General features: G+C 54.4%; 4 protein-coding genes and 1 long non-coding RNA gene across 9 annotated transcripts in view; 4 read left to right on the top strand and 1 right to left on the bottom strand.

The window, feature by feature from the left end:
* The window catches only part of WDR97 (WD repeat domain 97), an 81,896-nt gene extending 72,101 nt beyond the window's left edge, over positions 1-9,795 (top strand). The window contains exons 49-54 of the mRNA XM_087890777.1: positions 1,133-1,244; positions 4,184-4,389; positions 5,680-5,888; positions 6,774-6,876; positions 8,311-8,359; positions 8,747-9,795. Of these exons, the coding sequence (XP_087746903.1) occupies positions 1,133-1,244; positions 4,184-4,389; positions 5,680-5,888; positions 6,774-6,876; positions 8,311-8,359; positions 8,747-8,862 (795 nt within the window). The 3' untranslated portion in view covers positions 8,863-9,795. The remainder of the gene's footprint in view (positions 1-1,132; positions 1,245-4,183; positions 4,390-5,679; positions 5,889-6,773; positions 6,877-8,310; positions 8,360-8,746) is intronic.
* Positions 9,796-11,130: 1,335 nt separating this feature from the next.
* On the top strand, positions 11,131-13,541 carry HGH1 (HGH1 cochaperone). Its single transcript, XM_034420034.3, has 6 exons — positions 11,131-11,890; positions 11,967-12,067; positions 12,144-12,242; positions 12,347-12,438; positions 12,936-13,058; positions 13,148-13,541. The coding sequence occupies exons 1-6, from the start codon at positions 11,259-11,261 to the stop codon at positions 13,289-13,291; spliced, it is 1,191 nt and encodes a 396-aa protein (XP_034275925.2). The 5' UTR covers positions 11,131-11,258; the 3' UTR covers positions 13,292-13,541.
* Positions 13,542-14,283: 742 nt separating this feature from the next.
* On the bottom strand, positions 14,284-24,225 carry LOC117666943 (testis-specific serine/threonine-protein kinase 5-like). Its single transcript, XM_060682188.2, has 8 exons — positions 23,720-24,225; positions 20,416-20,523; positions 18,612-18,814; positions 17,526-17,581; positions 16,457-16,589; positions 16,258-16,373; positions 15,111-15,293; positions 14,284-14,976 (listed from the first exon to the last, which is right to left on the bottom strand). Exons 1-8 carry the CDS (start codon positions 23,921-23,923, stop codon positions 14,534-14,536), a joined length of 1,446 nt encoding a protein of 481 aa, XP_060538171.1. The 5' UTR covers positions 23,924-24,225; the 3' UTR covers positions 14,284-14,533.
* On the top strand, positions 18,700-20,775 carry LOC148114999 (uncharacterized). The gene is made up of 2 exons (XR_015733624.1): positions 18,700-18,772; positions 20,490-20,775. It is a non-coding gene; the product is annotated as an uncharacterized LOC148114999 (long non-coding RNA).
* MROH1 (maestro heat like repeat family member 1) overlaps positions 24,218-25,729 on the top strand; it is a 33,230-nt gene continuing 31,718 nt past the window's right edge. For all 5 annotated transcript variants that reach the window (XM_060682147.2, XM_034420001.3, XM_087891451.1 and 2 more), the window contains exon 1: positions 24,218-24,383. The gene's annotated coding sequence lies outside the window, so the exon portion shown is untranslated. The remainder of the gene's footprint in view (positions 24,384-25,729) is intronic.

The raw sequence follows: 25,729 nt of genomic DNA, 5'->3' as shown, positions 1-25,729 counted from the left end.
CATGGGCTTGGAAGGGACCTTGGTAATCTAGTCTGACCCCCTCAGGCAGGAGTCTTCAGACTGTTCCAGACCAATGGCTGCCAACCTTTGCCAGTGATGCAGGCAGGTGTGCCGTTGCTTTGGGAGCTCCAGTGGTCAGGAAAATCCTCCTTTCCTGGATCTTTTCAAAGCTTCCGCCTGTTGGCTCTTGTGCCCACCAGCTTCCCTCCGTCAGCCTTCCAGGACTGGAGAATGGCTGTCATGACTCCTCCCTCCTTTGGACTCAGTGTCTCCGTTCTATTCTTTGTTCCTCCTGGTATTTGGCCTCCGAGCTTGGTGTGTGTGTGTATGTGTGTCTTCTGGCTCTCCAGCTTCCTAGCCCCTCGGAGGACTCGATCCCCCCCTCCCGGCATCCACAGGATCTTCTCACGTCCTCTTCACGGTCTCCCAGGCAGCCTCAAGAGAAATTGGGTCGTTCTATACACTGAATTCTGCACTCGAGGGTTCGTGGGCCCCAGAGTGCTCCCTCGTTTCACCTGGCTGCCTCCGGGGGTCACACCTTCCTGGGAGAGGAGGCACTCAGCATCCCCCTGGCCAGCTGGCTGAGAGGGACAGGCAGTCCTCGACTTACAACCGTCCATTTAGTGCCTGTTCGAAGTTACAACAGCACTGGTAAAAGTGCCTTATGACCATTTTTCACACTTACGACCATTGCACCATCCCCATGGTCATGTGATCAAAATTCAGACACTTGGCAACTGACTCATATTTATGACAGTTGCAGTGTCTCAGGGACATGTGATCTCCTTTTGCGACCTCCTGACAAACAAACTCAATGGGGAAGCCAGAGTCATGTTACTAAAATTTAACAACTTAACAAGTAATCCGCTTAACAACTGTGTCAGGAGACCTCATAAAATGGGGCAAAGCTCACAATAAATGTCTCACTTAGCAACAGAAATGTTGGGCTCAGTTGTGGTTGTAAGTCGAGGAGTGCCTGTAGCCTTTCCCAGGCTGAGTGTCGATCGGCTGCACCCCATTCTGCCCCTCCCGGCCTAGTGAAGACCGCAACCTTCCCCTCTGGGCACGAGCCCCTTCCCGGGCTGCAGAGGCCACGCTGGTCAGGGGGCTTCACTCCCGCTTTCCCTTCCAGCTGTCCATCTGCTGCAGCTTACAGACTGTGGCCCAGGAGCTGACCACGTCCATCGGGATGCAATTTGAGCCGCTGCTGAAGCCGGTCCAGAAGAACAAGGAGCTCCTTCCAGGTAAGGCAGGCCTCGGTCACCTGTTCTGTTGCTGCTGCTGCCCCGAGGGGGGATCTGCCCCACAGCAAGGGGGAAGAGGGGGAGGCTGCAGCTGAGCATGTGCCCTGCCTTGCAAAGCAGCTGGAGTCCAGGCCTGGTGGCGGAGGGAATTCTCCCCTGAAATCTGGGGCGCATCTGATCCCATCGCAGTGGAGGCTAGGCTAGAGGGGCAACCCTTGAAGACTATCCGGAAGCTTCAGCTGGTACAGAATGTGCCCGCATGAGCAACCTTTGGTGCCCCCAAAATGGCACCGGTAGCACCTTTGCTGCATGAACTGCTAGGATGCCAGTTTGCTTCTGGGCCCAATTCAAGGTGTGGCTTGTGTACCACCCAGAGTCCTCTGTGAGAGAGAAGGTTGGTTTCTAAATGTAAACAAATTAAATAAAAACTGTCTGATTCAACAAACAGCATGATTTACAAAAAGCACCAGGACCCCGGTTGCAATCCAAGGGGCCAGGACGGAAGGACCATGGGGTCCAACCCCTTTTCAAGATCCAACTGTATTTGTTTCTTGCAGCCACATCACATTGCCAACTCCCACAAGTGCCCTTTCTAAGCCAAGGACCAAAGTCCTATACCCGTGATGGCGAACCTATGGCACGTGTGCCACAGGTGGCACGCGGAGCCATATCGGTGGGCACGCAAGCCCAGCTCCAACATGCATGCAGGCACCAGCCAGCTGATTTTTGGGCCTTTGGGGCCTACTGGAAGTCAGGAAAAAGGCTGTTTCCGGCCTCTGGAAGGCCTCCCTTGGAGCCTGGGGAGAGTGAAAAACGGCCTTCCGGTGGGACCAGAAGTCGGCAAACAGGCCGTTTCTGGCCTCCGGAGGGCCTCTGGGGGGGAGGGAAGGCCGTTTTCGCCCTCCCCAGCCTCCTGGAAAGGCTCTGGAGCCTGGGGAGAGCGAAAAACAGGCCTACGTTGCCATGCATGCCAAAAGTGGGGGGAGCGTGGGGGGGTCACGTGCGCATGCATGGGGGGTGGGGCGCATAGAATTGTGGGTGTTGGCACGTGTGCGAGCGATCCCCTCCCGCACTCCCCCCACTTTTGGCATGCAATGGCAAAAAGGTTAGCCATCACTGTCCTACACGCTGTCAGACCTGCCCCACTCGGCTCCCTAGGAAAGAAAGTCCCTCGACTCCTTATGGTTGAAGTGATAGGTTTTTTTTTTTTTAAATTAAGGATTGTTGGTTGCAATAGAAGCAGGCTAGAACTAAAGTTCCCATGTAAAAGGTTACAGATTTTCCCCTTTGTCCCTCCCCCCTTGACCAGTTTGTCTTCGGCCGATGGCTAGCCGCACAGGTGTTTTGAGAACTGCTGGGATGTTTGGGGCAATCCCCATTCCACTCCCAGGCTTCGTGGTCTTGAAGTCCGTGCATCTCTGATCTCCGTCAAGATGTCAGTCTCCCTCCTTATTTCCTATCTCTGCCCCATACATGTTTATTCCCCGTTTGTCCCCTGGCCTTGGATGGCAGGATACTGGCAAAGCACCAGCCAAAGATGGCAGATCTGTCATACCCATAAATACAGCTGGGCAGTCAGTTGATTTCCGAGGGAAAAACTCTGCACGTGTCTCTGTTTCCTTCATCTGGTTACTTTCAGCCCATGTTTTTAACCTCTCAGGATATGGACGATAGCCATTGATTTATTCTGATTGGCCGTTTGCCTGTCCTGATCATTTTGAATTTCATTTCTTTCATTAGTCTGTCTGTGTGCATTTAATCAGGTTTCCCTCCAGCTCCTTCTCCAAGCCATTACTGAAAATGACTCTCCCGCTTTAATCAGCCCCCCTGATTTGGACAGCCCAGGTGAGAAGAGTGTCCCCCTTTACTCCATGGGATGGGGCTCTCACCCAGCTGTGGTCCCAGGGGGCCCTTCAGGAGCCATTAAAGGCTCCAGTGGTTTGGAGACCACACAGTAACCAAAGCAGCCCTGATAGATGAGGAATGAGTCTGTATTTTATATTGGGGGGTGGGGGGATGTAGGAATGTGACCTATTTTACTGTGGGTTTTATATGATTCTTCAGTATATTCTTGTAAATGATTGAAAGCCCTACTGATTACAGTGAATATGCAGGGAGTCGTCGACTTACAACCACAATAGAGGCCAAATCTTGCTAAGCAAGATGTGTTTTGCTCCATTTTATGACCTTTCTTGCCACAGTTGTTAAGTGAATCACTGCAGTTGTTAAATAAGCAGCACGGTTGTTAAGTGAATCTGGCTTTCCCATTGACTTCGCTTGTCAAAAGGTCTCAACCCAGGACACTGCGACCGTCATAAATATGAGTCAGTTGCCAAGCGGCTGAATTTTGATCACATGACCATGGGGGCGGCTGCTTCAGTCGTAAGTCTGAAAAACGGTCATCAGTGGCTTTTTTTCAAACGTTCACTAAAAGAATGTTGGTAACTCAAAGACCACCAGTAAATGGAATAAATGAAATTAAACAGCCATGTCTGAATCTTGTGGCATCCAATAATACACCTTGTGAATACAATTCTGCAGCAGCCACTTACCTCTTAATTGTCCTGCCACCCAGCCCACTAAACTTAACTAGCCTAAGGCCACGGGGGGGGGGGGGGGGCTCTTCCTTGGAGGCTTTCCTGAAGCCCAGCTATCTTGTGCCTACAGGACACAGTACTATGCAAAAGGGTTAGGCAGTTGTACAGAAATGCTGTAAATTAAGAATGCCGTCAGAAATAGAAGCGTTAATAGTTTATTTTTATCAATTAATAAAATGGAAAGCAAATGAACAGAAGAGAAATCCAAATCAATATTTGGTGTGACCACCCTTTGCCAGTTCTCTTAAGGGAAAATTGCCATCATGCACCTAGTACCAATTCTCGATTCTCATCCTGGGACGTTGCAGCCCGGAGAGGTAATTTTATGCTGCTCTTTTCCAGAACTTCAGCATCTCTGTGCTAAAGTGGACAAGATTTGCCAGCGCTCGGGCGTGGATTACGTGCTTCCCACGGCCCCGCAGCCAGAGGAGCAGCCTCCCGGAACAGAGGCCAAACCACCGGGAAGTGGGGATTGCATCAGCTTTCCGGCCACATCCATGGATGTCCGAGTCGGAGGACTCTCTCTTCCCCGCCTCACGGCCATTGAGGTAAGTCAGGCCTTGCATTGGGATTCGAGGGGAAGAGCAGGAAGTTTTGGGAAGACGCCAGCAGGGGCCATCGGGGTTTTCAGCAGCCGTGACAGCGAAATCAGTCCCGGGACTGGCAGAATCTCCTTCCAAACTGCACTGGGCTACTGCACCTAGGTACTCCCACATTACACCAATTCTCCACGAGCTGCACTGGCTCCCTATTGGTCTCTGGTCATAATTCAAGGTGTTGGTTATCACCTTTAAAGCTCTACATGGCTCAGGGCCAGGTTATCTTCGAGACCGCCTTCTGCCGCTTAGCTCTCAGCGACCAATAAGATCCCACAGAGTTGGTCTCCTCTGGGTCCCGTCAGCTAAACAATGCCGGCTGGCGGGCCCGCGGGGGAGGGCCTTCTCTGTGGCTGCCCCAGCTCTCTGGAACCAGTTACCTCCTGAGGTCCGGACCATCCCCACCCTATTGGCCTTCCGAAAAGCGGTGAAGACGTGGCTTTTCCGGCAGGCCTGGGGCTGTTGATCTCACTGTTGCGATCTGACGAGATCTGGCCATGAATGGTGTGAATTTATTTATTTATTTTATTTATTTTATTTTATTAAATTTCTGTACCGCCCTTCTCCCGAAGGACTCAGGGCGGTGAACAGCCACAAGATAAAACACATAAATACAGAAATTTAAAATAGATTAAATAGTGAATGAGTTTTTAATGTTTTTAATGTTTTTAATTTTAAAATGTTTTTTTATAATAATTTTTTAAAATGTATTGTGAGCCGCCCTGAGTCTTCAGAGAGGGGCGGCATATAAATTGAATTAATTAAATTAAATTAAATGAAATTTGGCTCAGGTTTTGCTATCAGTTGCTGTGGAAATTAGGGAGAAAAAATGCTGGGGGGTGGCAGTCTCTGCATCGTACATTGGGTGAAACCCCCTCCCCCCCCGGCTCTAGCTGTGCCCCGGCACCCTGTGTGCAGGAAGGCAGACACCATCTGTATTTCACAATTCAAATGCTTCTCCATCTTGCAGCCTTTGTTATTGCTGGATTATTTTTATTAGATTTTATCCCGCCTTTATTATTTTTTTCAGATAACTTAGGACAGCAACCCTATCTAACACACCTTCCTCCTCCTATTTTCCCTAGAACAACCACCCTGTGAGTTGGTTTGGGTTGAGAGAGAGGGACTGGCTCAGGTCCTCACCCGGTTTCACGCCTAGGGCAGGACTAGAACTCTCATCTCCTGATTTTTAGGCCAGCACCTGCTAACAATTCATGGTTTGGTCTCCATTTTCCCTCCCAGCAGAGCCCGGAAAGTGCTGAGCCACCTGAATCCCAAGTGCCTTCGGCTCCTGAGCCCATCATAGCCATTGGTGCTGGGCAGCAGCCGCACCCCTCTCTTCTTCCCTGGCACCCCTATGGCAGAAAGAGAGCAGGGGAGGCGGTCCTGCCACAGTTGGAGAAGAAGGCCAAGCTTCAGCCCCTGGGGCCTGCCGGCTACCCTTGGCTGCCGTAAGTTTTTGTATTTTGGGTTGAATTTGGAATAGGTTTGGTCTTCCCCTAAAGGCTGGAGCCCACAGGCCAGGCCCCGATTCTAGGACAGTTTCAGTGAGAAGATGCTCCCCGACCATGGTGGAGGCTCACAGGTGGGTTAACATCCATGTTCAGCTGGGGTATGTGGCGGGGGAGGGGGGGCAACACCTGTGGCCAAAGGTCCCCCCTTGTTTGCCTCTCTCAGCAGCAGCAGCTTTCCAGACTCCTTCAAACTGTATAAAACTACCACTTTTATAAATCCTTAGTAAGGCCACACTTGAAATACTGCATCCAGATTTGGTCACCATATTACAAAAAATACGTTAAAACTTTGGAAAAAGTGTGGAGAAGAGCAACTAAGATGATTGAAGGCCTGGAGACTAAAACATGTGAAGGAACAGTTGCACGATTTGGGTTTGGCTAATTGAGTGAAAAGAAGGACTAGGGGTGACATGATAGCAGTCTTCCAGTATTTGAGGGGCTGCCCCAAAGAAAAGGGGCTCAACCTATTCTCCAAAGCAGGTCTCGGCCCCCGCCTGCTCTGCCTTTGATCAGAGACCCCGAGCTGGTTTTTTAGCCCAAATTAGCCACAGAAGGCAGGAGTATTTATTAGTTATTTATTAGAAAATTTATTTGCTGCCCATCTTGTATTCAAGAGCAGCTTACAACATAAAAACATTAAAAGACATTAAAATGATCAATTATAAAACAACAGAGCAGATAAAAGCATGAACACAAGATGGCAAAGGAGGGAGTCGGGATTAGGTTATCCTAGGGGCGAAACAGGTTCAAGTATCAGTGGGAGCTGGGCAGAGTCGGCAGGGCCTGGCCTGGCTACCCCTGCTCCCTTCTGCCCTTCTCCAGGTGCAGCCAGAGTGCAGAAATGAAGCCCACGTCCTCTTCCGCAGCCCTCCTGGGGAGCTGCAGCCCACAAGGAGCCTTCCGTCCAGACAGCCCTCCGTGCCCGGTAAGTATTCATGGTAGCCCCAAAAGCCACACTAGAAAAGATGCAGGCTCCCCGAGCCCTGGGTCGGCCCAGTGTTGGGGGGAATCCACTTCAGAAGAAAGGGGCTGCTTGGCTTTCCTTTCTGCATCCCCTTGAAGGAAAGGGACCCTCTCCTTGGTTGCTTCATGTCCCTCCTGCTAGCATCCATCTTGATGCTGTTCATAGCGGTGAGGAGATGAGGCACCAAGAACACGCTTGTGGCTAAGATGAACATGAGCTGAGGAATAACGAAGGCCACACCGATCTCTCCTTCGAGGGGAAAACAGGTGGGAAGACTAGTAGAAAATGATGTGCAGGGAGTGTTGGAGAATGGTCTCAGCTGTATTTGGGAGAAACTCTTCAGTTTGATGATTCACTTCTGTAAAAGCACAGCAGATAAATGGGGGGGGGGAGAGAGCTAGAGTTCGGCATCCCTTTCGCTGGTCTCCCACCCATCTAGATCTCCTCCGCTCCCTTCTTCCTGGATTGTGAGACTGGCCTTCAACAGGAGGCTGGCTGGCTGTGGCTGGGGGTGTGGGGTGCACTGGGGAAAGACTGCTGAAACCCCCAAGGAAAATGCCTCTGGTTGCTGGGGCCAGCTAGCACCAGATGGCATTTGCCTGGCAAGCCAGCCAGCCAGGATGGCCAAAGGCTGACACCAATTCAAAGAGCCAGTTCGGCCATCAGAGTCTACTTTTGGGAGTGATGGGTGGCCGAGATGGGGTGGGTATCAGGCAGGGGTGAAATGTAAAATTTGTTACTACCGGTTCTGTGGGCGTGGCTTGGTGTGGGGGTAATGTGACTGGGTAGGCGTGGCCAACTTTTTTTTTTTTTTAACTTTTCAAAGCATTTTTTCTGCAAATGCAAAAAAATGCTTTGAAAAGCCTCTGCCGATCAGGCAACACAGCTGGGATTGTCAGAGAGGCTTTTAAAGCATTTTTTTCTGCAACTTCTTCAGCGGAAGAGGCGGTTAAAAAAATGCTTTGAAAAGTCTCTGACATTCCAGCTGAGCCGCGTGATCATCAGAGCCTTTTTTTTTTACTTTTAAAAGCATTTTTTCGGCAGAAGAAGTTGTAGAAAAAATGCTTTTAAAAAGTAAAAAAAAAAAAAAAGCCTCTGGTGATCGTGCGGCTCAGGTGGGCATGGTGGGAGGGAGGGGAGCGCAGGGATTTTTGCTAACGGTTCTCCGAACTACCCGCCACCATTGCTACCGGATCAGGCGATCTGGTCCAAACTGGGAGCATTTCACCCCTGGTATCAGGGCAGCAGCTGTTGGGAGAGTCCAGCCAGCAAGGTGAGGGTGGAGAGGCCCAACGGCAGGAAGCAGCCAGGCGCAGCAGAGGAACTCTGACTGGAAGGGTAGGGTTGGGTGCCCTCTTGGTTCTTCAAACTCAGCTGCTGAACTTTCGTTTTCAGATGGCTGAGAACCCTGACGGTGAGCCACTGGCAGTGCCCTGTTCTGCAGGTACAATAGCTTTTGAGCAGCTATTAGCTCTTCCTAGCCCTGAATCCCACGCCGAGCAGCTGCCTTTGGGGAATCAGCCGCTCTTCTTCCTTGCCACAAGAGAAGGACCCGTCTGGTGTTCTCCAGAGTGCAGAGATGTGGGTGACCGCAGGCTTGGCCTCCCTGGCTGTGGACAAGGAGGCTGGGCAGGAAAGGCTCCTCTGGCATTTGGGGTTTCACCCAGGGCCGGCTCTGCGTTCCAGGTCCATCCCGTTCTGTTTATGGAGGAGGAGAGTTTCAGCTGGAGGGAGGGAGGCAGGACAGAGAAGCTCTTTGTTCTGGAACAGGCAACCTGCAAGTCTTGGGCTTTTGGCAGGCAGGAGGCCTAATCCCTTTTCCTAACCACAGCAGGTCTCTGGGTCGGAGCCAGCCAGGGAGGATGCAGGAAGCCTCCAAGCGTCACCGTGAAGGAAGAAGAGGCGAATCTCCCACCCCAGAAGACCCGGCTCTCCCATTTGCTTTGAGATGTAGCTCTTCCACCTCTGCACACAGACAGGCACCGCTCAAGCCAGGGGAAGGGTCGGAGCCCCCTCCCCTCATGTGGTGTTCTGGCTGCCAAAAACCTATTTCTGTGCAGAACTGCCTGTGCAGAAGCCACGTGGCCTTCCTTCCTCTCCTCCTCCCTTCTCTTCGGAGCTTTGGCCTTGAAATGCAGCTCTTCAAGGGCTCCCTGACTTCCTAGGAGCATCCAGTGCTTCTCCTGGGCAAAAGTAGGGGGACGATCCCCATCACTGGGAGCTTAACTGGGGAGAGCTAGAGACGGATGGCATTGGGGGGGGGTTGCCTGCCAATGGTTACAAGCAAGGGAAGTGGGCTTTGAAGCCACAGCCCTGTCTCCTGTCCACAGCTGCTGAAGAAGGAGAGGAAACTCTTAACACTGCCGGGCAACGTTCTGCGAATTGTCCATTCCATTGGATTCTCTACAGTTCTGTGTATTTTGAAGATAAGTTAAATATAAGTGAGCTTCCAATTCCCAGAATTCCCCAGCCAGCATGCGTTGAAGTCCACACCTTCAAGTTGACCACGTATCTTAAGCTGCCGTGGTTGAGAAACACTAATCCAGATTATGGTGATGGTACTTACAGTTGAAAGGAGGGGAAAGTTCTTCTGTGCAAGACAAGACAAGTAAAAATCATTTTTTCCCTGTAAGCAATTGGGGAAGGTTTTTCCTCTGCTGGTGGGCTTCCAGTATTCATTGGCCTACAGTGGATTTCTTCAGTAGCTCTAGCTATTTTGTTCTGATAGCTGTGCTAGTTGTTTCAGTATTCATCTTTATTAGGGTACAATTCTATTAAAAAAAAACTACAATGTTGTTTCTAAAAATCAATAATAGTAAAGAGAAGGACTGTAAACCTATAAATGGTATAAATAATAGAATAATAAAACAACTCGCTGGATTATAAGACTACTTTATGAACAAGTACTGTACTGAGTATGGATACCAGGGGTGAAATTTAGCCGGTTCTATCCGGATCGCGCAATACGGTCACCTGCGTGGACGTCATGAAGTCCCTTTTTGCGATGATTTTCAGCTGCGCATGTGCACATTTGCAAAGCAGTTGGGAAGGTAAGTGAATTTCACACCTAATGGATTCGCATAACATATTGGGATCAGTAATTGGTGCGGTGTGAACTGAATCAGTGGTTCGGGAGTGATGCCAACTAAGGTTTCAGGGAATGATATTCAGTCCTGGATTCTGTTTGGGCAAATCCTGACTCCTGCAGCAGACAAATAGCTGTGAAGATGTGCCCTAGCTATGTTTATGTTAATTACATTTGCATAATTAAGCATGCAAACAAAGCAGTGGCAGCTGGGTTGGGCAATCCTGAGCAAAGGCAGAACCAGAGGGTACAGAGGCAGACCCTGGAAATAACAAGAGGACAGTTGGAAAGGTTTTGATAACCCACCTGGTGACCTTCAACCCCCCCCCCCAGGCCAGGGTGGTTTGCTGGGTCATCAGTTCCCTCCTGATTCTCCCTCCTGGTGCCACTTGGGACCAGTTATGCTTCCCATGGAAGTTTTCTCAAAGGGCATTTTAATCAGTTTTCATATAATGGACGTATATCACATTTGATAATGTGAATGGAATGAATGAACGGAAGCCAAAACTTCATGAGTTTCCAGAATAAGGCCAGGCCTTGCCTTGAACCAATGGCCAATGAAGTGTTGGCTGGGCAGGCAGAGAGGTTTGGGGAGGAGGTGCCAGGCAGACGTGCTCAACTACCACCACCATCGGGAAGGAGATCTAGAAGCATAGCCAGCCACGGAAACAGGCTGAAGAAGAGTTTTTATCCGTGGGCTGTCGGACTTCTGAATGTGAAATAACTACATAGTACGATGGGCTTGCAGGGCCGGCACAGCGTGTAACACGTTCACACTGGTGCAATAGGCCTGGGTGTTTGTTAATACGATGTATGGAGTTAGGGATTTTCTGTCTTCACTTGAGTTGTGTTGAGGGGGTGAATCTCACTGTGCAGTGACAGGAAAGGTGGTGGTGGTTATTCTTCAACCACCTTCTCTCCTGGTGGGGTGGGCGATGCAGGAGGACGATGGATAAAGCCAGCCCCCTGCCTTGGCCTGAGGGGGGTTCTACGGCCAATGGCCCAACTGAGGCGGAGAGAAAAAAGGCCGTTAATCCCGACCTTGTGACTCCATACTGGTTGGGGGTCCCTTGAGGGTCGGTCCCGCCCCCTCCCCCTCGATTCATGGGGAGGCCGGCAGCCTCGCCCTTTCCCCGGACTCCTCCTGCGCTGCTCCTCTCTGGGCACCGGTCGAAGGGCCCGACCGGGAAAGCGGCCAGGACGAGGCTCTCAGGGACTCCCGCCGGGGAGGCAGCCGGACTTCAATTCCCGTGAGGCGATGCTCCAGGAGGCCGCTTCCGATTGGCTGAGGAGGCCTCCGGTCCCGGGCGCGGGTTGGCTGGATTGGCGGGCGGGCCGATCGCGGAAGCGGCGGCCCAGCATGGAGGAGCGGGAGGCGCGGGAGCTGCTGGCCTTCCTTCGCCCGGAGGCCCGCGGGGAGCTGAGGGGCGGCGCCGTGGAGCTGGTGCTGGGGCTGACGGGGTCCGCCGAGGGCCGCCGCCTCCTCCTCGCCCGCCCGGCCTTCGTGGAGGCGCTGCTGGCGCTGAGCGGCGACCCGAGCGCGGCGCTGGCCGAGGCCGCCTTCCACGCGCTGGTCAACCTGGCGGCGGAGCCGGGGGCGGCCGGGGCGCTGCGGGCGGGGCTGCCGGGCCTGCTGCGCCGCCTGCTCCAGCCCGCCTTCCCCCTGGCCGCGCCGGCCTGCGCGCTCCTGGCCAACTGGTCCCGCGAGGAGGGCCCGTGCCGGGAGCTGCTGGCGGAGCTGCGGCGGGGCGAGGCGGGGCTGGCGCCGCTGCTGGAGGCCTTCTGCGCCCACGACCCCCGCCCCGGCGCCCCCTGGCACCACCTGGGCTCGCTGCTGGCCAACCTCAGCCGGCTCCCGGAGGCCCGCGACGCCCTGCTCCGCCGCTCCGGGTAAGCGCCGCGCCGATGGGGGGAGGGGGGGTCTCCGCAGAGGCGCTGCGCGGCGGCTGAGCGGCTCTTCCCGCAGGGGCGCGTTGCAGAGGCTGCTGCCCTTCCTGCACGACGCGGGCTCGGCGCTTCGGCGGCGCGGGGTGGCCGGGACGCTGCGGAACTGCTGCTTCGACTACCGTGAGTGCCGCCGGCCTCGCTCGGGCTCTGGGCGGGGAGCGCCGGCGCCGCCTCGTCACGGCTGTCTGCTTTTCAGGGCACCACGAGTGGCTGCTGAGCGAGCAAGTGGACCTCCTGCCCTTCCTTCTCCTCCCCTTGGCCGGCCCCGAGGAGTTCCCGGAGGACGAGATGGAAAGTGGGTGCCTTTTCCGGGGGGGGGGAGGAATAGAGACACTTGGGGGCTGCCCTGCCCCGCCCCCTTCGTTGACCCTTCCCCCCCCCCCCCCCTGAACCACCCAGAGCTACCCCTGGATCTGCAGTACTTGCCAGCCGAGAAGCAGCGAGAGCCGGAAGCTGACATTCGCAAGATGCTCCTGGAGACCCTCCTGCTGGTAGGTGGGCTGGTCAGGTGCGGGGAGGGTACTTGGGGGCTGCTGCTCTGTGCCCAGGAAACTGCCAAGTGTCCCCTGGAAGCAGCTTCCTCTGGGCCATGGGGCTTACTCAGATTCCCAAGATCTCAAGGGTCTTCCCATCCCTTCCCCACAAATCCCTATGAATCAAGTCTCCCCCCAGTGTGTCCCTCTGTGCAGGAAAAGAGGCATCCTTGGCCTCCTGGTTGGCTTCCTTGCATCAGCTGTGCTGTGGGTTTTGAAGGGGAGGCTTGGAAGACCCAGGCTGGGTCTCTACCCTCACCCCCAAGAGCCTGCCCCATGGAGCCAGGCTGCTGTATTCCCTTTCTGGCTTTGGGCAAGAGAGCCAGAGATTTTCTGCCCCCAAGAAAGTCCTCCTTTGACCCTCCCACAGATGCAACACCCCAGTCCAATGGCGGCTTCCCTGTTAGAGGCCCCGCAGCCAGTCACCCCACCCCCACCCCCCCTCTCTTTGACAGCTCACAGCCACCAAACCGGGGCGGCTCCTGGTGCGAGAGAAAGGCACCTACTTTGTCCTGCGAGAGTTGCATAAGTGGGAAGGGGACCATGGGGTCCGCGCTGCCTGCGAAAAGCTAATCCAGGTGAGTGGGGAGTCAAGTGGGCCTCTGGACCCTTCCCTTATGAAGAGGGGGCAGGGAGTTTGAGGCCTCGGCCGGTTTGTCCTGTGTAGGTCCTGATTGGCGATGAGCCGGAGGCTGGGATGGAAAACTTGCTGGAGGTGAAGATCCCCACAGAGGTGGAGCAGCAGCTGCAGCACCTGGACCAGGAGGAGGAGGAGGAGGAGGAGGTGGTCTTGCTGGAAAGAATTGCATGAAAGTGGAAGGAGCCCCCCCCTCTCCACTGGTGGGGGAGAAAGAACTTTCTTTGTCGCTGGTCCTGGCATTTGGGCACCAAAATCCCGGCACCTCCTTTGTTGCCAAAGGCGCCCCTTGGCACTGCCTACTGACTGAAGGCCGTTTCTCTGCAGTCTGGGCAAGCGAGAGAACTGGCATCCCTCCAGCCCCAGGAAGAAGGGAGTGAAGGGGGGCTGGAGCTCCTCTCAATAAAGGCTGTGGTGCACTTCTCTTCCTGGCCCTGCCCTCCTGCCTCGCTCAGGGAAGTGGGAAGCTGCCCCAGGTGCCTCTGACTGGCTGACAGGTGCTCCTTGTCCCTGTGCCATGTTGTAGGCACACAGGTGGGCACTTTCTCTCATCTGCAGGGGAAAGGGGGTCTCCTGGCTGCCAGCTCTACTTGTGGGGGAGGAGGCAGCCCCTCCGCTACTCTGAAGGGGCAGTACCGCTGATTCCCATTGAAACGGTACAGGGCAAAAAGGGACAGGGAGCAGAGGTCCCAACTGCTTTCAGGGCAGGAATCCAACCAGCCAAGACCCCCCTCTGCTGTTGGCCTCCTGCTGGAGACTTGCCTTCCCCATCCCAGAGGGCCTGGGTGGGTCCTGTGGGCCGTATGTGGCAGCTGGGGAGACAGAAGGCCAGGCACAACTTCCGTAAGCGGTTGTGGAGGGATAGTTGGGAATGTTTGGTCACATGAAGGGATGCTTATGTTTCAGAAGCCCTGAATTAAAGGGGGGGGCATGCTTGGGGCAGGCTGGCTTAGATGGGACCCCCAAACCATGGGGGGGGGATGAGGGAAAGCCCTCTCCCCTTCTGAGAAAGCTGGGAGGGGGCAGCAGCTGGGGGGCTGGACAAAGCCGGCTTTAGGGGGGCGGAGGGGGGGCTGGGCCTGGAGCAGCTGCTGTGGACAAGCGCAGGGTGGTCGGGGCCGCGGAGGAAGAACGGGCGTCAGACAGCAGCAGCCGCACACAAAGCAACGGTACACTGATGTATATGCAGAAAGAGCGGACAAGCGCGCGTGCCGACGGGCGGAGAGCGGCGCCGGGGCCTGGCCGGCCGCCTCTGAGGTCCGGGGCCGCCGCAGGGCGCACGCATCGCAGCAGGCAGCAGCCCGGGGCGACTCTGAATAAGCTTTAATGGGCTGGTCCGGCGGCGTCGGGCCGAGCGCTGCCCCGGGCCGGGCGGGCGTGGCTGCCGCGGCGAGCGGGCCGGGCGTCGGGGGCGCCTCACGGGCAGGGCGTCATGCTGTAGAGGGAGTGCACTTGCTTGGAGAGGCTGGCCGAGGCGCTGCCCAGGCCGGCGGCGCGGGCGGGCGCCTTCTCCCCGAGCCGCTTGCTGGTCACGTAGGCGCTGGCCGAGAAGCCCGAGCCGGGCTTGCGGAAGTTGGGCAGGTGGTGGAAGGGCTGCAGGCTGGTCAGCAGGCTGGGCCGGTAGAGCGAGAGGCGCGGCGGGCGCTCCGTCTTGCGCGGCGAGGGCAGCTGCAGCACGCAGTTGGCCGGCGTGACCGGCGGGCTCTTCTTCTCGGCCTTGGCCCGGGGCGGGAAGGCCCCCGCGGCCGAGGAGGCGCGCGCGGGCGGCAGGACCTTGCTCTCCTTGGCCGGGCCCTCGGCCGGGCTCTTGGCGGGGCTCTCGAGGTCCGGCAGCTGGGCCGAGGGGCCGCCGACCTCGCCTGCAACGAGACGGGGCGGAGGGGAGGGGGCGCCCGGTCACGGGGTGGGGCCGCTGCCGAGCCCGACCTTCCCCGCCCCCGGCTGGCACTCGACGGCCAGGGGACACGAGACCCTCTGGACGCCTCTCCGGTACCTGGTGCCGTCTGAGGCTTTTCTTGGCCCAGGGAGCACTCCGGATGGACTCCCATGGAGCTCATCACCCGGTGGAAGATGGCCGAGGTAGCCGGGAGCATCCAGCGGTGCGTGGCCACCTGCTGCAACCCCAGGCGGGCCGCTGGCTTCAGCTGCAACAGGCCCTCGATGAGATTCTGGCATTCTGGAGAGAGGGAGGGGCAGGGAGGGGGAGGGCGGGAGAAGACAAGCTTGGCCACCCCTTCCCACCTGCCAATCCCGGGAGGCGCCGCGACCCCCAGCTGGAATTCAGGGCTAGATGAGCATGGAGATGCAAGTGGACTGTCTCTGGGTTTTTCCCTTCGAAAAGGTTTCCTTCCTTAGAAGCAAAACATTTTCAAAGGAAAAGCCAAGGAAGCCCAGCTGCCTTTTGGGACTGGAATTCAGGGCCTCCCCAGCACAGCTGCTTGCAGTTCCTTTTGCCTCTCGGCTGTGACGCCCCACAGGCAGAACCTGCTCCAAAGCACAGACCAAGCCAAGCCCCCTCCGCCCCCACCCCCACCCCCACCCCGTGGTCAGATGTCTCTGGGGCTCTCTGCTGTGGGGCCCTGCACTGTGTGTCCCCCCAGGAAGCTGCTGCTGAATGATAGCTGGCTGAGGGGGAGAGAGGGACTGGGGGGGGGCTGGGGGAGAGCACTTGCTGTAGGATCTTCCTGCTCCCACCAAATGTAATGACCACCAGGAGTCATGGCAGGACCGGCCAGAGCCAGGCAGCCTCTCTGATCCTCTGGCCCTGCAGCCCCCTCCTCAGAACTGAATTCCGGGGCTATAGAGGATCCCAGCAGACCAGAGCCCTGTCCCACTGCCTCAGGGCCAGCTTCCCCCTCTCCCCTGCTGCTGTCCCTGGGCTTCACTTCCTCCTGGTTTTATGGGGGTTGTCAAGGACCAGGGACATTTGTGGGTCTGAGCCAAGCCCACCCTCTGGCAGCAGAGGGAAGAGCCAGCAGGAGGCACACTGTCCTCTACCAACGCTGTTGTGTGCAGCCACAAGTTGAGGGCCCAGACGGTGTCATTCCCCGTTCGGGTGGGCGGGGCAGATGGGGATGAGGAGCCCTCCTGCCTCCAGCTGAGCACCTGGGGGCAGGGGGGGCTGAGACGTCCCCTCGTACCTGGCGAGATCGGCTGCCGGAAGGCGAGGCCTTGCTTGATGACGTGGATCATCTTGTGTGGCTGGCGCTCCTTGAAGGGGAGCTTCCCTGTCACCATGGCGTAGAGGATGACCCCACTGCGCGAGAGGAGAGGGTCAGGAGGGGCCTCTGGGTCAGCCTGGGCCCTAGTCACATTTGGCCCCACCCCCGCTGTGCTTACAGGCTCCATAGGTCAGCCAGCTCCCCATTGTATTTCTTGCTCATGAGGATCTCGGGGGCGGTGTAGGCCACAGAGCCACAGAAGGTGCTCATCAGTGAATTCTTCAAGGAGTAGCGGTTGGCAAAGCCAAAATCTGCAAGGAGGGGGAGCCGTCAGCTTCTCCACTGGGCCCTGAGCCCAGCCACCCCACCCCCACCCCACCCCCACCCCACCTCCCCGGTATAAGAGGGGCAGACTAGGAGAAACAATGGTGCTTGGCAGGATGCAGACCAATAAAACAATAGTGGAAGAGAGGTCTAGGCGAAACTCAGAATAACAGCATTACAGAATAACAAGAGTTGGAAAGGACCTTAGAGGTCTTCTAGTCCAACCCCTTACTCAAGCAGGAGACCCTAGACCACTTCCGGAGAAATGGCTGTCTAATCTCTTCTTGAAAGAGAGGTTTGATGGAGGTTTTCAAGAAGAGATTGGACAGCCGTTGATGGATCCCCCACAACCTCTGGTGGCAAGCGTTCCACCAGAGGTGGAATTCTTCTGTCAGGGAATTTCTCCTTAATTCTGGGTTGCTTCTCTCCTTGATTAGTTCCTTCTGTTGCTGCTTCTTCTGCCTTCAGATGCTTTAGGGAATAGACTGACCCCCCTCCTCTTTGGGGCAACCCCTCAGATACTGGGAGGCTGCTGTCCTGTCCTGAGATGATAACTGAACTCTTGAGATGTTAAGCTAGGCTGGTGAGGAGGATTAGGGTGCCTCTATGTTCCCCAAGTCTACAGCACTTCACGGCCTAATTAACTTCCTTTGGGCCTGGATCTTGCCTTGCAAACGGCCAGGTGGGAGATCAGAGCCTGCTGAAAGGAGAAGCTGCAGGCTCTGATCTCTTTGCCTGAAAGAGCCGCTCTTGCGTTTAAAGACAGCTTGATGTAGGAAGCCCAGATTCTCTGGGCTTACCTGGGGAGGGTGCCACCTTGACCCCTGGGGCTGCTCTGTGCGGTTCTGTAATCCTGCTCCCTTATTCTGCAGGTGGCAGAACGAGGCCATCCCATTCTCCTCCCTCCCAGGAAGAAAACTCACCTGTCAGTTTAATGAAGCCACGTTCATCCAATAAAATGTTCTCACACTTCAAATCTCTGTGGGGGAAGACGAAGAGTCCCATTTGTTGACCAGCATGGATGCTTCTTCCCTTGCTTATTCCAGCCAGGACAAGGGACAGTCTGGCCCAGGATTTGGGTCACCCCTGCCTAGCGGGCATCTTCAAATGTGGCCAAGAGGGGTTTCTTTCCCACTGCAACTTCTCAGGTGCTGGAATCCATGGGATGCTGCCCACTGAATAATCTTGCTTCATGACCATTGCAAAAATAATCATATAATCCAGTGGTTACGTGTTGACTTGGCTTATGACCATAATGCCTTGCGACCAAAATTTTGGGCTCAGCTGTGGTTGCAAAGGAGAGCTACCTTTAGACTTATCCATAACCCTTGACTCTACTCCTGTGAAGTCAGATTCACCACAGAATTCTTTTTAAAACAATTCAAATTTGACTACTTAACTCCTCTCTGGCATAAAGAGATCCTTCTAGCTGCCCTGAATTTCTGAGCTTTTTAAAACATTTCTGATAGTGGGTTCCAAGAAATAATTCAACAAATACTAGACTAGAATCTTCCACTAATGCAGTTTGTCTCCCAGTCAGAGTTGATAAAGTTCCCGTTTATCTGTAAATTTGTCTATATTACATGAAACAATTTGGAGAAGAGATGACCTCTGGGTGCCACCTGCGCTCCGCGATGCTCTTCCTCCTTATGTGGGATTCTTTTTTGCATAGAGATTTCCAGGCCATGGGCTGATATGCTGGGACCAGATTGCTGCTCCCTCATTAGAGGGAGAGAATGATCTTGCCCCTCTGTGGCTTCTCAAGAGTCCCGCTCAAGATTTTAGCCCTGAGCAACAGGAATTGTGCTGCCTGCGGTTGCTTCTTTCACTGTGTTCACTGCCTGCCCCTCCCCCCATGGCTATGGTTCCCAAGAGGATGCCAACCAGTCCGGGACCACCGTCTGCTGCTGATCTGGAGAGGTTTCTGGGCCCAGAGAACATCTGGCACATACCAGCGTCTCCCTCACCCTGCCATGCATCTCTTCCTTCTGCCCGCCTACTCGTCTCACCTGTGGACAATGCCAACATTGTGACAATGGGCAACAGCGCTGACAATCTGTCGGAAAAGCCTGCGTGCCTCCTCCTCCTCCAGGCCAGGGTACTCCCTCCGGTCAGATGTGGCATTGATGTGCTCCAGGAGGTCCCCCCGGGAGGCCAACTCCAGCACCAGGTAGGTGCGCTTGCTGTTCCGATACATCTCGTAGAGCTGGATCTACAAGACAGCCGAGCTTTCACTGAGCATGGAATCAGGAAGCCCCCGGCCTTCCCCTCATTCCACACTGGCCTCCTGGGGCATAGCGATGCGGCCCTGATGCTCCGATGCACCAGAATCCCTCTTGCTTTGGGGGTTCAGGCAGCAGCAGCAGAATATAACAGGGTGGGAAGGGAGCTTGGAGGGCTTCTAGTCCAATGAGGAGGTTACTTCTTCACACAAGGACAGAGGAGTTGTGTTCTCTTCAGTGACTGCTTGCTGGCAGAGCACCCAGGAAGCTATCACGGAAGAGAATCCGTCTCTTCTCCATCTTCTGCACAAGATGTTCTTCTGGCCTTGGAGGAACCTTTTCCCCTACTGGATTTCATGGCCTGCTGGAGCCCAAGACAGGACAGCAACTTCCCCTGGCAAAACGTTGCTGATTAGGTGACCAGCAGCACCAGGACTATTTATTTATTTATTTATTTCTTAGATTTCTATGCCGCCCTTCTCCCGTAGGACTCGGGGCGGCTCACAGAATAAAAGACATATAACAATAAATAAAACTAAAAACATCCAAATGTAAAAACCCCAGCAACTAAAATCTCATAACAGATCAGGGAATTTGCTGAAGAAGCCATGTCTTCAGTTCAGCGCGGAAAGCGCGGAGGTCGGGGGCCGTCCGAAGCCCGGTGGGTAATTCATTCCAGAGGGTCGGTGCGGCCAGTGAGAACGCCCTCATCCTGGGGGCCACCAGCCGACATTGTCTGGCCGATTGGCACCCGGAGGAGGGCAGTCCTATGTGACCGCGCTGGGCGGTGGGAGGCCGGTAGGAGTGGTCCTGCAAGTACCCCGGGCCCATGCCATGTAGGGCTATCTCAGGGGAAGCTGTGGTGGGAGAGGGGCTGGGGGGAGAACATTGCTGAAAGATCATGTGACACGCGTGTGCAGTGGGCATAACTTGGACGGGCAATTAGTTTTCCCACATGAGAAACGTGGATTGCTGTTGGCGGGTTGAAGGAAGAGGGCTGTGAAGAGGCGTAGCCTGCACGCCTCTGCCTCTTCACATGGGTACATTGCAAAAAAATCGCCGTTGCCTTCAAAATAAAAGGGATCCCAAGGGGACAGCCAAGGGGCCGGATGTGGCCCAGGGCCAGTGAAACGCCCAGGTCTGGTATAACTGGATATTGTCTGGAGGCAAATGAGCAGTGTAAAGCGGCCCCGAGGGCAAGTGGGAGCAGTTTGCCTCTGATCCTGGGCTTCCAATTTATGGGAGCCACTCAGCCGTTCTGATCCCTGTTCTGCAGTTAATGGGTGAAGAAGGATTGTCACGAGCAAGCAGACAACAGGCCTGTTGGTGCTCGGGATGCCTCATTATGGGATCCAGCAAAGGCAGCTACTATTGTAGGCCTTTGGTGGCTGTATTGACACACCCCAGGCTCCCTTCTGGCTTTTTCAGAACATACGCATACAATGCTGCGAATTGGATCCCATCTTGTGTTGCACACGCTGCCCCTTTTGCCGTTGGGGGCTCTCAGACACACTTTTGAGCACTTGTGGTGTTGGGGTGCTTTACTCAGAGGAGGCCCATCAGGGTAGGGGGTTCCCCTGCAGAGACTCACCACATTTAGGTGCTTGTAAGTAACATTCAGGGAGTAGATTTCTCTTGGAAGGAACTTTTTGGTGTATTCCACAGGTGCCTCTGCTGTTGAAATTATCTTTATAGCAACCTGCGGGAAGAGGAAGCAGAGCGTGAAGCGGGCGCTGGGAAGAGTCCTTGGCCATGGAGCTTCAGGGCTGAGGAACACTGCGCCACCGACCCTGCGGGACCTTCCTAACCAGGGTGTGGAAGCATCGCATTGGCTTCGGCGGCCCCAGAACAAAGCATTTGGAGCAACAGAAAAAGAGAAGAAACAAGAGATCATATTAAAATAATCAGAATGGAATGCGATCAGTTTCAACAGTAAAACGAATTACCAAAATATTTAAGCAGTTTAAAAGCTTAGCCGCTGTGGCACTAGCAGCCCATTTAACCACCTTCTGGAGAGGTTCCTGATCTGTCAGTTGAACACACACACACACACCTTATGCTAATAAGCATCAGCAGTTCAGGTGGCCGCACCAGGTAGCGGGAGGGTCTCCGGCAGAGCAGGCTGCTGGCTGCCTCTCTCTTCCAATGGGCCTCCAGCTTTTGCACAGTCGTTCTGGCACGGAAGGTGGCAAAGCCATCCCCGATTGAACCAAAGGATACTCACAAAGGGGCCGGTGTAAGAGAGCGATCTCTCCTGCTGCATACAAGCAGCATACGTGTGCGTGTAAAAGGCAGCTGGACTGTTTTAAGACCTGGGAGTTGAAGTCCACAGGTCTTAAAGTTGCCAAGTTTGGAGACCCCTGTTTTAAATTATGAAGAAGCAGCGGAGCAGTCAAGGCCAGCTCCCCTCTGGTTCTGCTAGGATTTTCCCCTGCGGGGCCAGTCCGTCCATCTCCCTGGAGCAGCTGCTCCCTGCCTGCTTCTCACTCCCTGCAAAATGCCAGGGCAGAAGATGACTGACCCTTTCCTTCCCTTTGTGTGCCCTGGGATCAGGATGGATCTACTCCAGCCTCTGGGGATCTGGAAAGAACCACCATTGACACAGGTGGGCAGGATCCCCAATCTGCCTCTCTCCCCTGATCCATTACCACCTGGGACGTTCCTGTTCCAGTCAGATCATCTCCAGCCACTGTGGACTTGTGTGATCACATCATCAGCCACCTCTAACACCACGCGATGTAACAGATTCGTTTACTTTAAATGCTTTTATGCCACTTCAGTCATCTGATTCTAAGCAGCTTACGAGTAGCAAAAAATATGACACAATAATCCTCTTTATATGAAAAATGACCACGACCTTATTGCAGTGACCAGTGTGTGGGACAGCAGGTCATCCCAAACTTGGGTAAAAGCTCCCTGGGCAGGATTCCTGCAGGGGACATTCATGGTGTCCAAGCCCCTCATCGCCCTGCAGGCGCTCTCTGGGGGTCCAAATTCAATCCATGCTGGCTTTGTGCCATGTCCACCTCACTGCTTCGAATTGCACCTGGAAATAAACTGGCAACTCATCAATCTCTGGACCATCGATCAGCGGGACAGATAAAATTATGATGAACCCGGGGAGAAGGCAGGCTGAGGTCAGGTCAGGGCCAGAGGGACTGGACAATATATCTTTTCTTTTTGTGTACACCAAGAGCGTATGCACCAAGACAAATTCCTTGTCTGTCCAATCACACTTGGCCAATAAAGAATTCTATTCTATTCAAAGAATCTGGGATGGGAGTTCAGAGAAGCAACAAAAATGGCCACTGAAACTCTTTGATGCCCCCTGCAGAACAATTCGGATGAAAACATCTACAGAAAAGCACCTCATCACACGCCAATGACAGAAAATAATTCCGAGTAGCAGATGGTTCATTCTGGGGCATTGTTCCCTCTGCTGCCCTCACTACAGCCAAAGCCTAAAATGATTCCTTCTTGACCCAGCAGGACAGGTGGGAAAGCTCAACACAGCCTCTGAGGGGGCTTTGCATGCCGAGAAGCAGCCCCCCTCCCATTCTGGGCATCAAGTCCACCAGGGCTAAAATAACTGCAGATGAAAATTCATAACTTCTATTGATTCCTTTTTTAACAAGACCTGATGTGCATAACAGTTATTGATAGATTAATCTTTCTCCTGCCTTTTTATAAAGTTGCCCAAGAGTTCAGTAAAATTCTGGGGATCAAACTGCATGATGTCAGCCCCACCCAACCGCCCCCCCAAGCAGAATTATGGTCTGTGAGTTACCCTTGTGCGAAAGAGTACAGGCAGCCCTCAACCCACAACTGCAACTGACCCCAACATTTCCTTTGCTAAGTGAGACAGTTAAGTGAATTTTACCCCACTTTAGAACCTCTCTTGCCACAGCTGTTAAGTGAATCACTGTAATTGTTAAGTGAATCTGGCTTCCCCATTATTGACTTTGCTTGTCACAAGATCACAAAAAGGGATCACGTGTCCCCGGACACTGTAGCTGTCATAAATATGAGCCAGTTGCCAAGTGTCCGAATTTTAATTATGGGGATGCGGCAATGGTTGTAAGTGTGAAAAAGATAAGTCACTTTCTCAATGCTGTTGTAACTTTGGACAGTCACTAAATGAATGGTTATAAGGCAGGGGTTACCTGTAACCCAAATGAAATTGTATTCTGGCCAGGTTCCTGAAGCTGTAGGACTACCTGAAATTCAATTTGAAATGGTGGTTCCCAGCACCACAGAATTGGGGGACCCCGTTAGAATCCTTTACGTGAGAATTCTTCTGTGGTGGACATGCACCCCCTTCAAGAGGCCTTCCATTCCACCTTAATTGCCCACCTTGGCCAAAGGGCTGGGAGAAGGATCTGGAAATCAAGGATCTCAGTCCTGAAAGCACTTGGTTCAAGGCGGCCTTTTGGAAGGAGGATCTTGAAGGGGAAGGGAGAGCCAGTCCGCAGGGGCAGGAAGTGAGAGCTTTAACCAAGAATGATGGGCAGCAGCACCACCTTCATTTACTGAATGGCCGGAAACACTTCCATCAGACTGAACAGGTGCCATTGAGTTGTGCTGACTGTCAGTGGCTCACAGAGAGACCTCTGGGAGGATCGGTCCCAACCGAGTTCTTTGGGAGGTCCAACAGTGCCCCCGCCCCACTTCTGAGTCCACCCCCCCTCCTCCCCGTTGTTCTACTCTTCTCTTTCCATTATATGTTAAAATATTACATAACTGGCTCCAGATCAAATCTGCCTTCATCAGCTATTGAGAGAAAGCGGGTAATGGCAGGAGAGATGGCAGTGGGGCATAAGCAGGAGGGCAGCCTCATCTGGGCCAGCCCCTCCCACTCCCTTGAGCCTCCTCCTCCTCCCCCTCCCGGGGCTCACCATAGAGTGCCGCTTATTCCTGAGGTCTGAAGCCAGCTTGTAGTTCTGCATCATTTTCTCCTGGGTGGCGTAACCCAGATAGACTTTGGAGAAAGCCCCCGACCCGATTTTTTTGGAAGAGAGGAGGTAGCCATTCTCCTTGCTTTCCCGGACCTGCTCCAAGAACGTCCTCCTGTCGGCCTCGCGCTTCGAGAAGCTCTTCATGGCCCCGAACTGGCCCAGGAGGGGATGGCCCGGCGGCCGGGCTGAGGGGGCTGCTGGAGGAGGGGCTGCCGCAGGGCTGGGGGAGAGGCCGGCAGAAGCACAGTTCAGACAAACACATCAGCTCTGCAAGGGGGACAAGCACAGCGTGTGGGTCCTTCTTAGCACGGTGCCTTTCTCATCTTCTGGGTGGGTGGGTGCTGCCACTGGCCAAGCACAAGGAGTGGCAGTCCAAGGGGTTCCTTGTTGCTCTGGACAGAGGAGTTTCCACAGTGACCGGCTGGCCCAGGCATTCCAGAGGCAGCCTTCTAGAACCGAGGCACAACAAGCAGTTGTAGAACTTCGGATCTCGGGTGGGGGGCCCATCGCTGCACTGGGTCTCCACCCCCACCCCTGCTGGCCGAAGGGCCCTTGGCACAGAGGCCTTGGGAGCACCTCTTGGGCAGAGCTTCACAGAGGCCGGGTGAGTCACAGATTGGATTTATACATCTTGCTAAACTGGGATGGGTCCTCTCTGGTCCTGGTGTTCAAATTCAGCCCCCGCGGTTGGCTTGAACACCAGGATTCTGTGCTTTCTGCAATCCCAGCCCAAGATGAGCTGTTCAAGAAATCTGGATGGAGAAAGTCAACCACCCTCTGCCTGGCTATTCCCCCCTTCCATCCAGTTGTGTCTGATTCTCAGAGACCGCTGGGCACAGTTTTTCAGAAGGGGTTTGCCATTGCCTCCTTCCTAGGGCTCAGAGAGAATGACTGGCCCAAAGTCACTCACTGGGCTTTGTACAAAAGACAGGACTAGAACTCACCATCTGCCGGTTCCTAGCCCAATGCCTTCACCATTATACCAACCTGCTCCTGTGGCTGGCTTGGCTGAGGCCAAAGGTTGGCATGGGCAGCTGCAGAGTTGCACCGGGGCTCTGTGCACCCAAATCTTTAATCTGGACACACCTCAGGGGATGAGCTAATCTGTGAGTACTGCCTTTTATGAACCTCTCCGGAAGCCTTGCAAAGGCAGGGAAATCTGTCAGGAGTCCCATGGGAAGATGGGAAGGGATCTGGCACTTGAGAAGAGGAGAAGGCGGTTTAGAAAGACAGCCTTGAAAAGTGGGTGAGACAAGCAGGATGTGAGTTAACGGGGACAAGTGTCAAGTTCTGCACCTGGGGAGAAAATATGAATTTAGAATCGTGCAACCCGGCTGGCTGGGCACACGTGAAAGAAATCACAAGCTCAACACAAACCCCCAGCATGATGGATGCATCGGTCAAAAGGCTCGTGTGGAGGAAATGATCCTCCCACTCCACTCTGCCCAGCCCCCCCCCACCCCCCCGGCAGAGGATGGCAACTTGGGGTGGTGAGAGAGCTGGAAAGTGGGTCCTTGCTGCAGGGACATTGAGAGGAGGTGGTCTTTGGGTGACCTTAGAAGGGAAGGCCTGGCAGGGGACAGAGAGGAGAGAGCAGCCCTGGGTGACCGGGGTGTGGGGGGGATCTGAGGGTACAGAGCAGTTCAGGTAAGATAGTCCCTAATGGTAGAGGGTCTCCTGCTTAAGGAGAGGGTTGAACTAGAAGACCTCCAAGGTCCCTTCCAACTCTTGTTATATCATTCATTACCTAGAGCCATGATGACAAACCTATGCCATTTTTGCTGGGCACGCAAGTGTTGCCCTAGCTCAGCACCAGTGTGCATGCACACACCGGCCAACTAATTTTCAGGCCTTCCGGTCCCACCGGAGATCGGGAAACTGGCTGTTTATGGCCTTCCGGGGGATGGGGAAGGTTGATTTTGCCCTCCTAGAAAGCCTCTGGAGCCTGGG

Source organism: Pantherophis guttatus, chromosome 3, assembly GCF_059756535.1.
Source record: "Pantherophis guttatus breed Tessera chromosome 3, ASM5975653v1, whole genome shotgun sequence".
Classification (NCBI taxonomy): Eukaryota; Metazoa; Chordata; class Lepidosauria; order Squamata; family Colubridae; genus Pantherophis; species Pantherophis guttatus.
This window is presented reverse-complemented; position numbering and strand designations above follow the sequence as displayed.

Bases quoted from the DNA above. Each gene is read 5' to 3' on its own strand.
- HGH1 (XM_034420034.3), top strand. From the start codon at position 11,259: ATGCTCCAGGAGGCCGCTTCCGATTGGCTGAGGAGGCCTCCGGTCCCG. The intron at 12,243-12,346 runs GTGGGTGCCTTT...TGAACCACCCAG, and splicing joins CCCGGAGGACGAGATGGAAA to AGCTACCCCTGGATCTGCAG. The intron at 13,059-13,147 runs GTGAGTGGGGAG...TGTCCTGTGTAG, and splicing joins CCTGCGAAAAGCTAATCCAG to GTCCTGATTGGCGATGAGCC.
- LOC117666943 (XM_060682188.2), bottom strand. From the start codon at position 23,923: ATGAAGAGCTTCTCGAAGCGCGAGGCCGACAGGAGGACGTTCTTGGAG. The intron at 15,294-16,257 runs GTACGAGGGGAC...CCCTCTCTCCAG, and splicing joins CCGGCAGCCGATCTCGCCAG to AATGCCAGAATCTCATCGAG. The intron at 14,977-15,110 runs GTACCGGAGAGG...GTCTCGTTGCAG, and splicing joins AAAGCCTCAGACGGCACCAG to GCGAGGTCGGCGGCCCCTCG.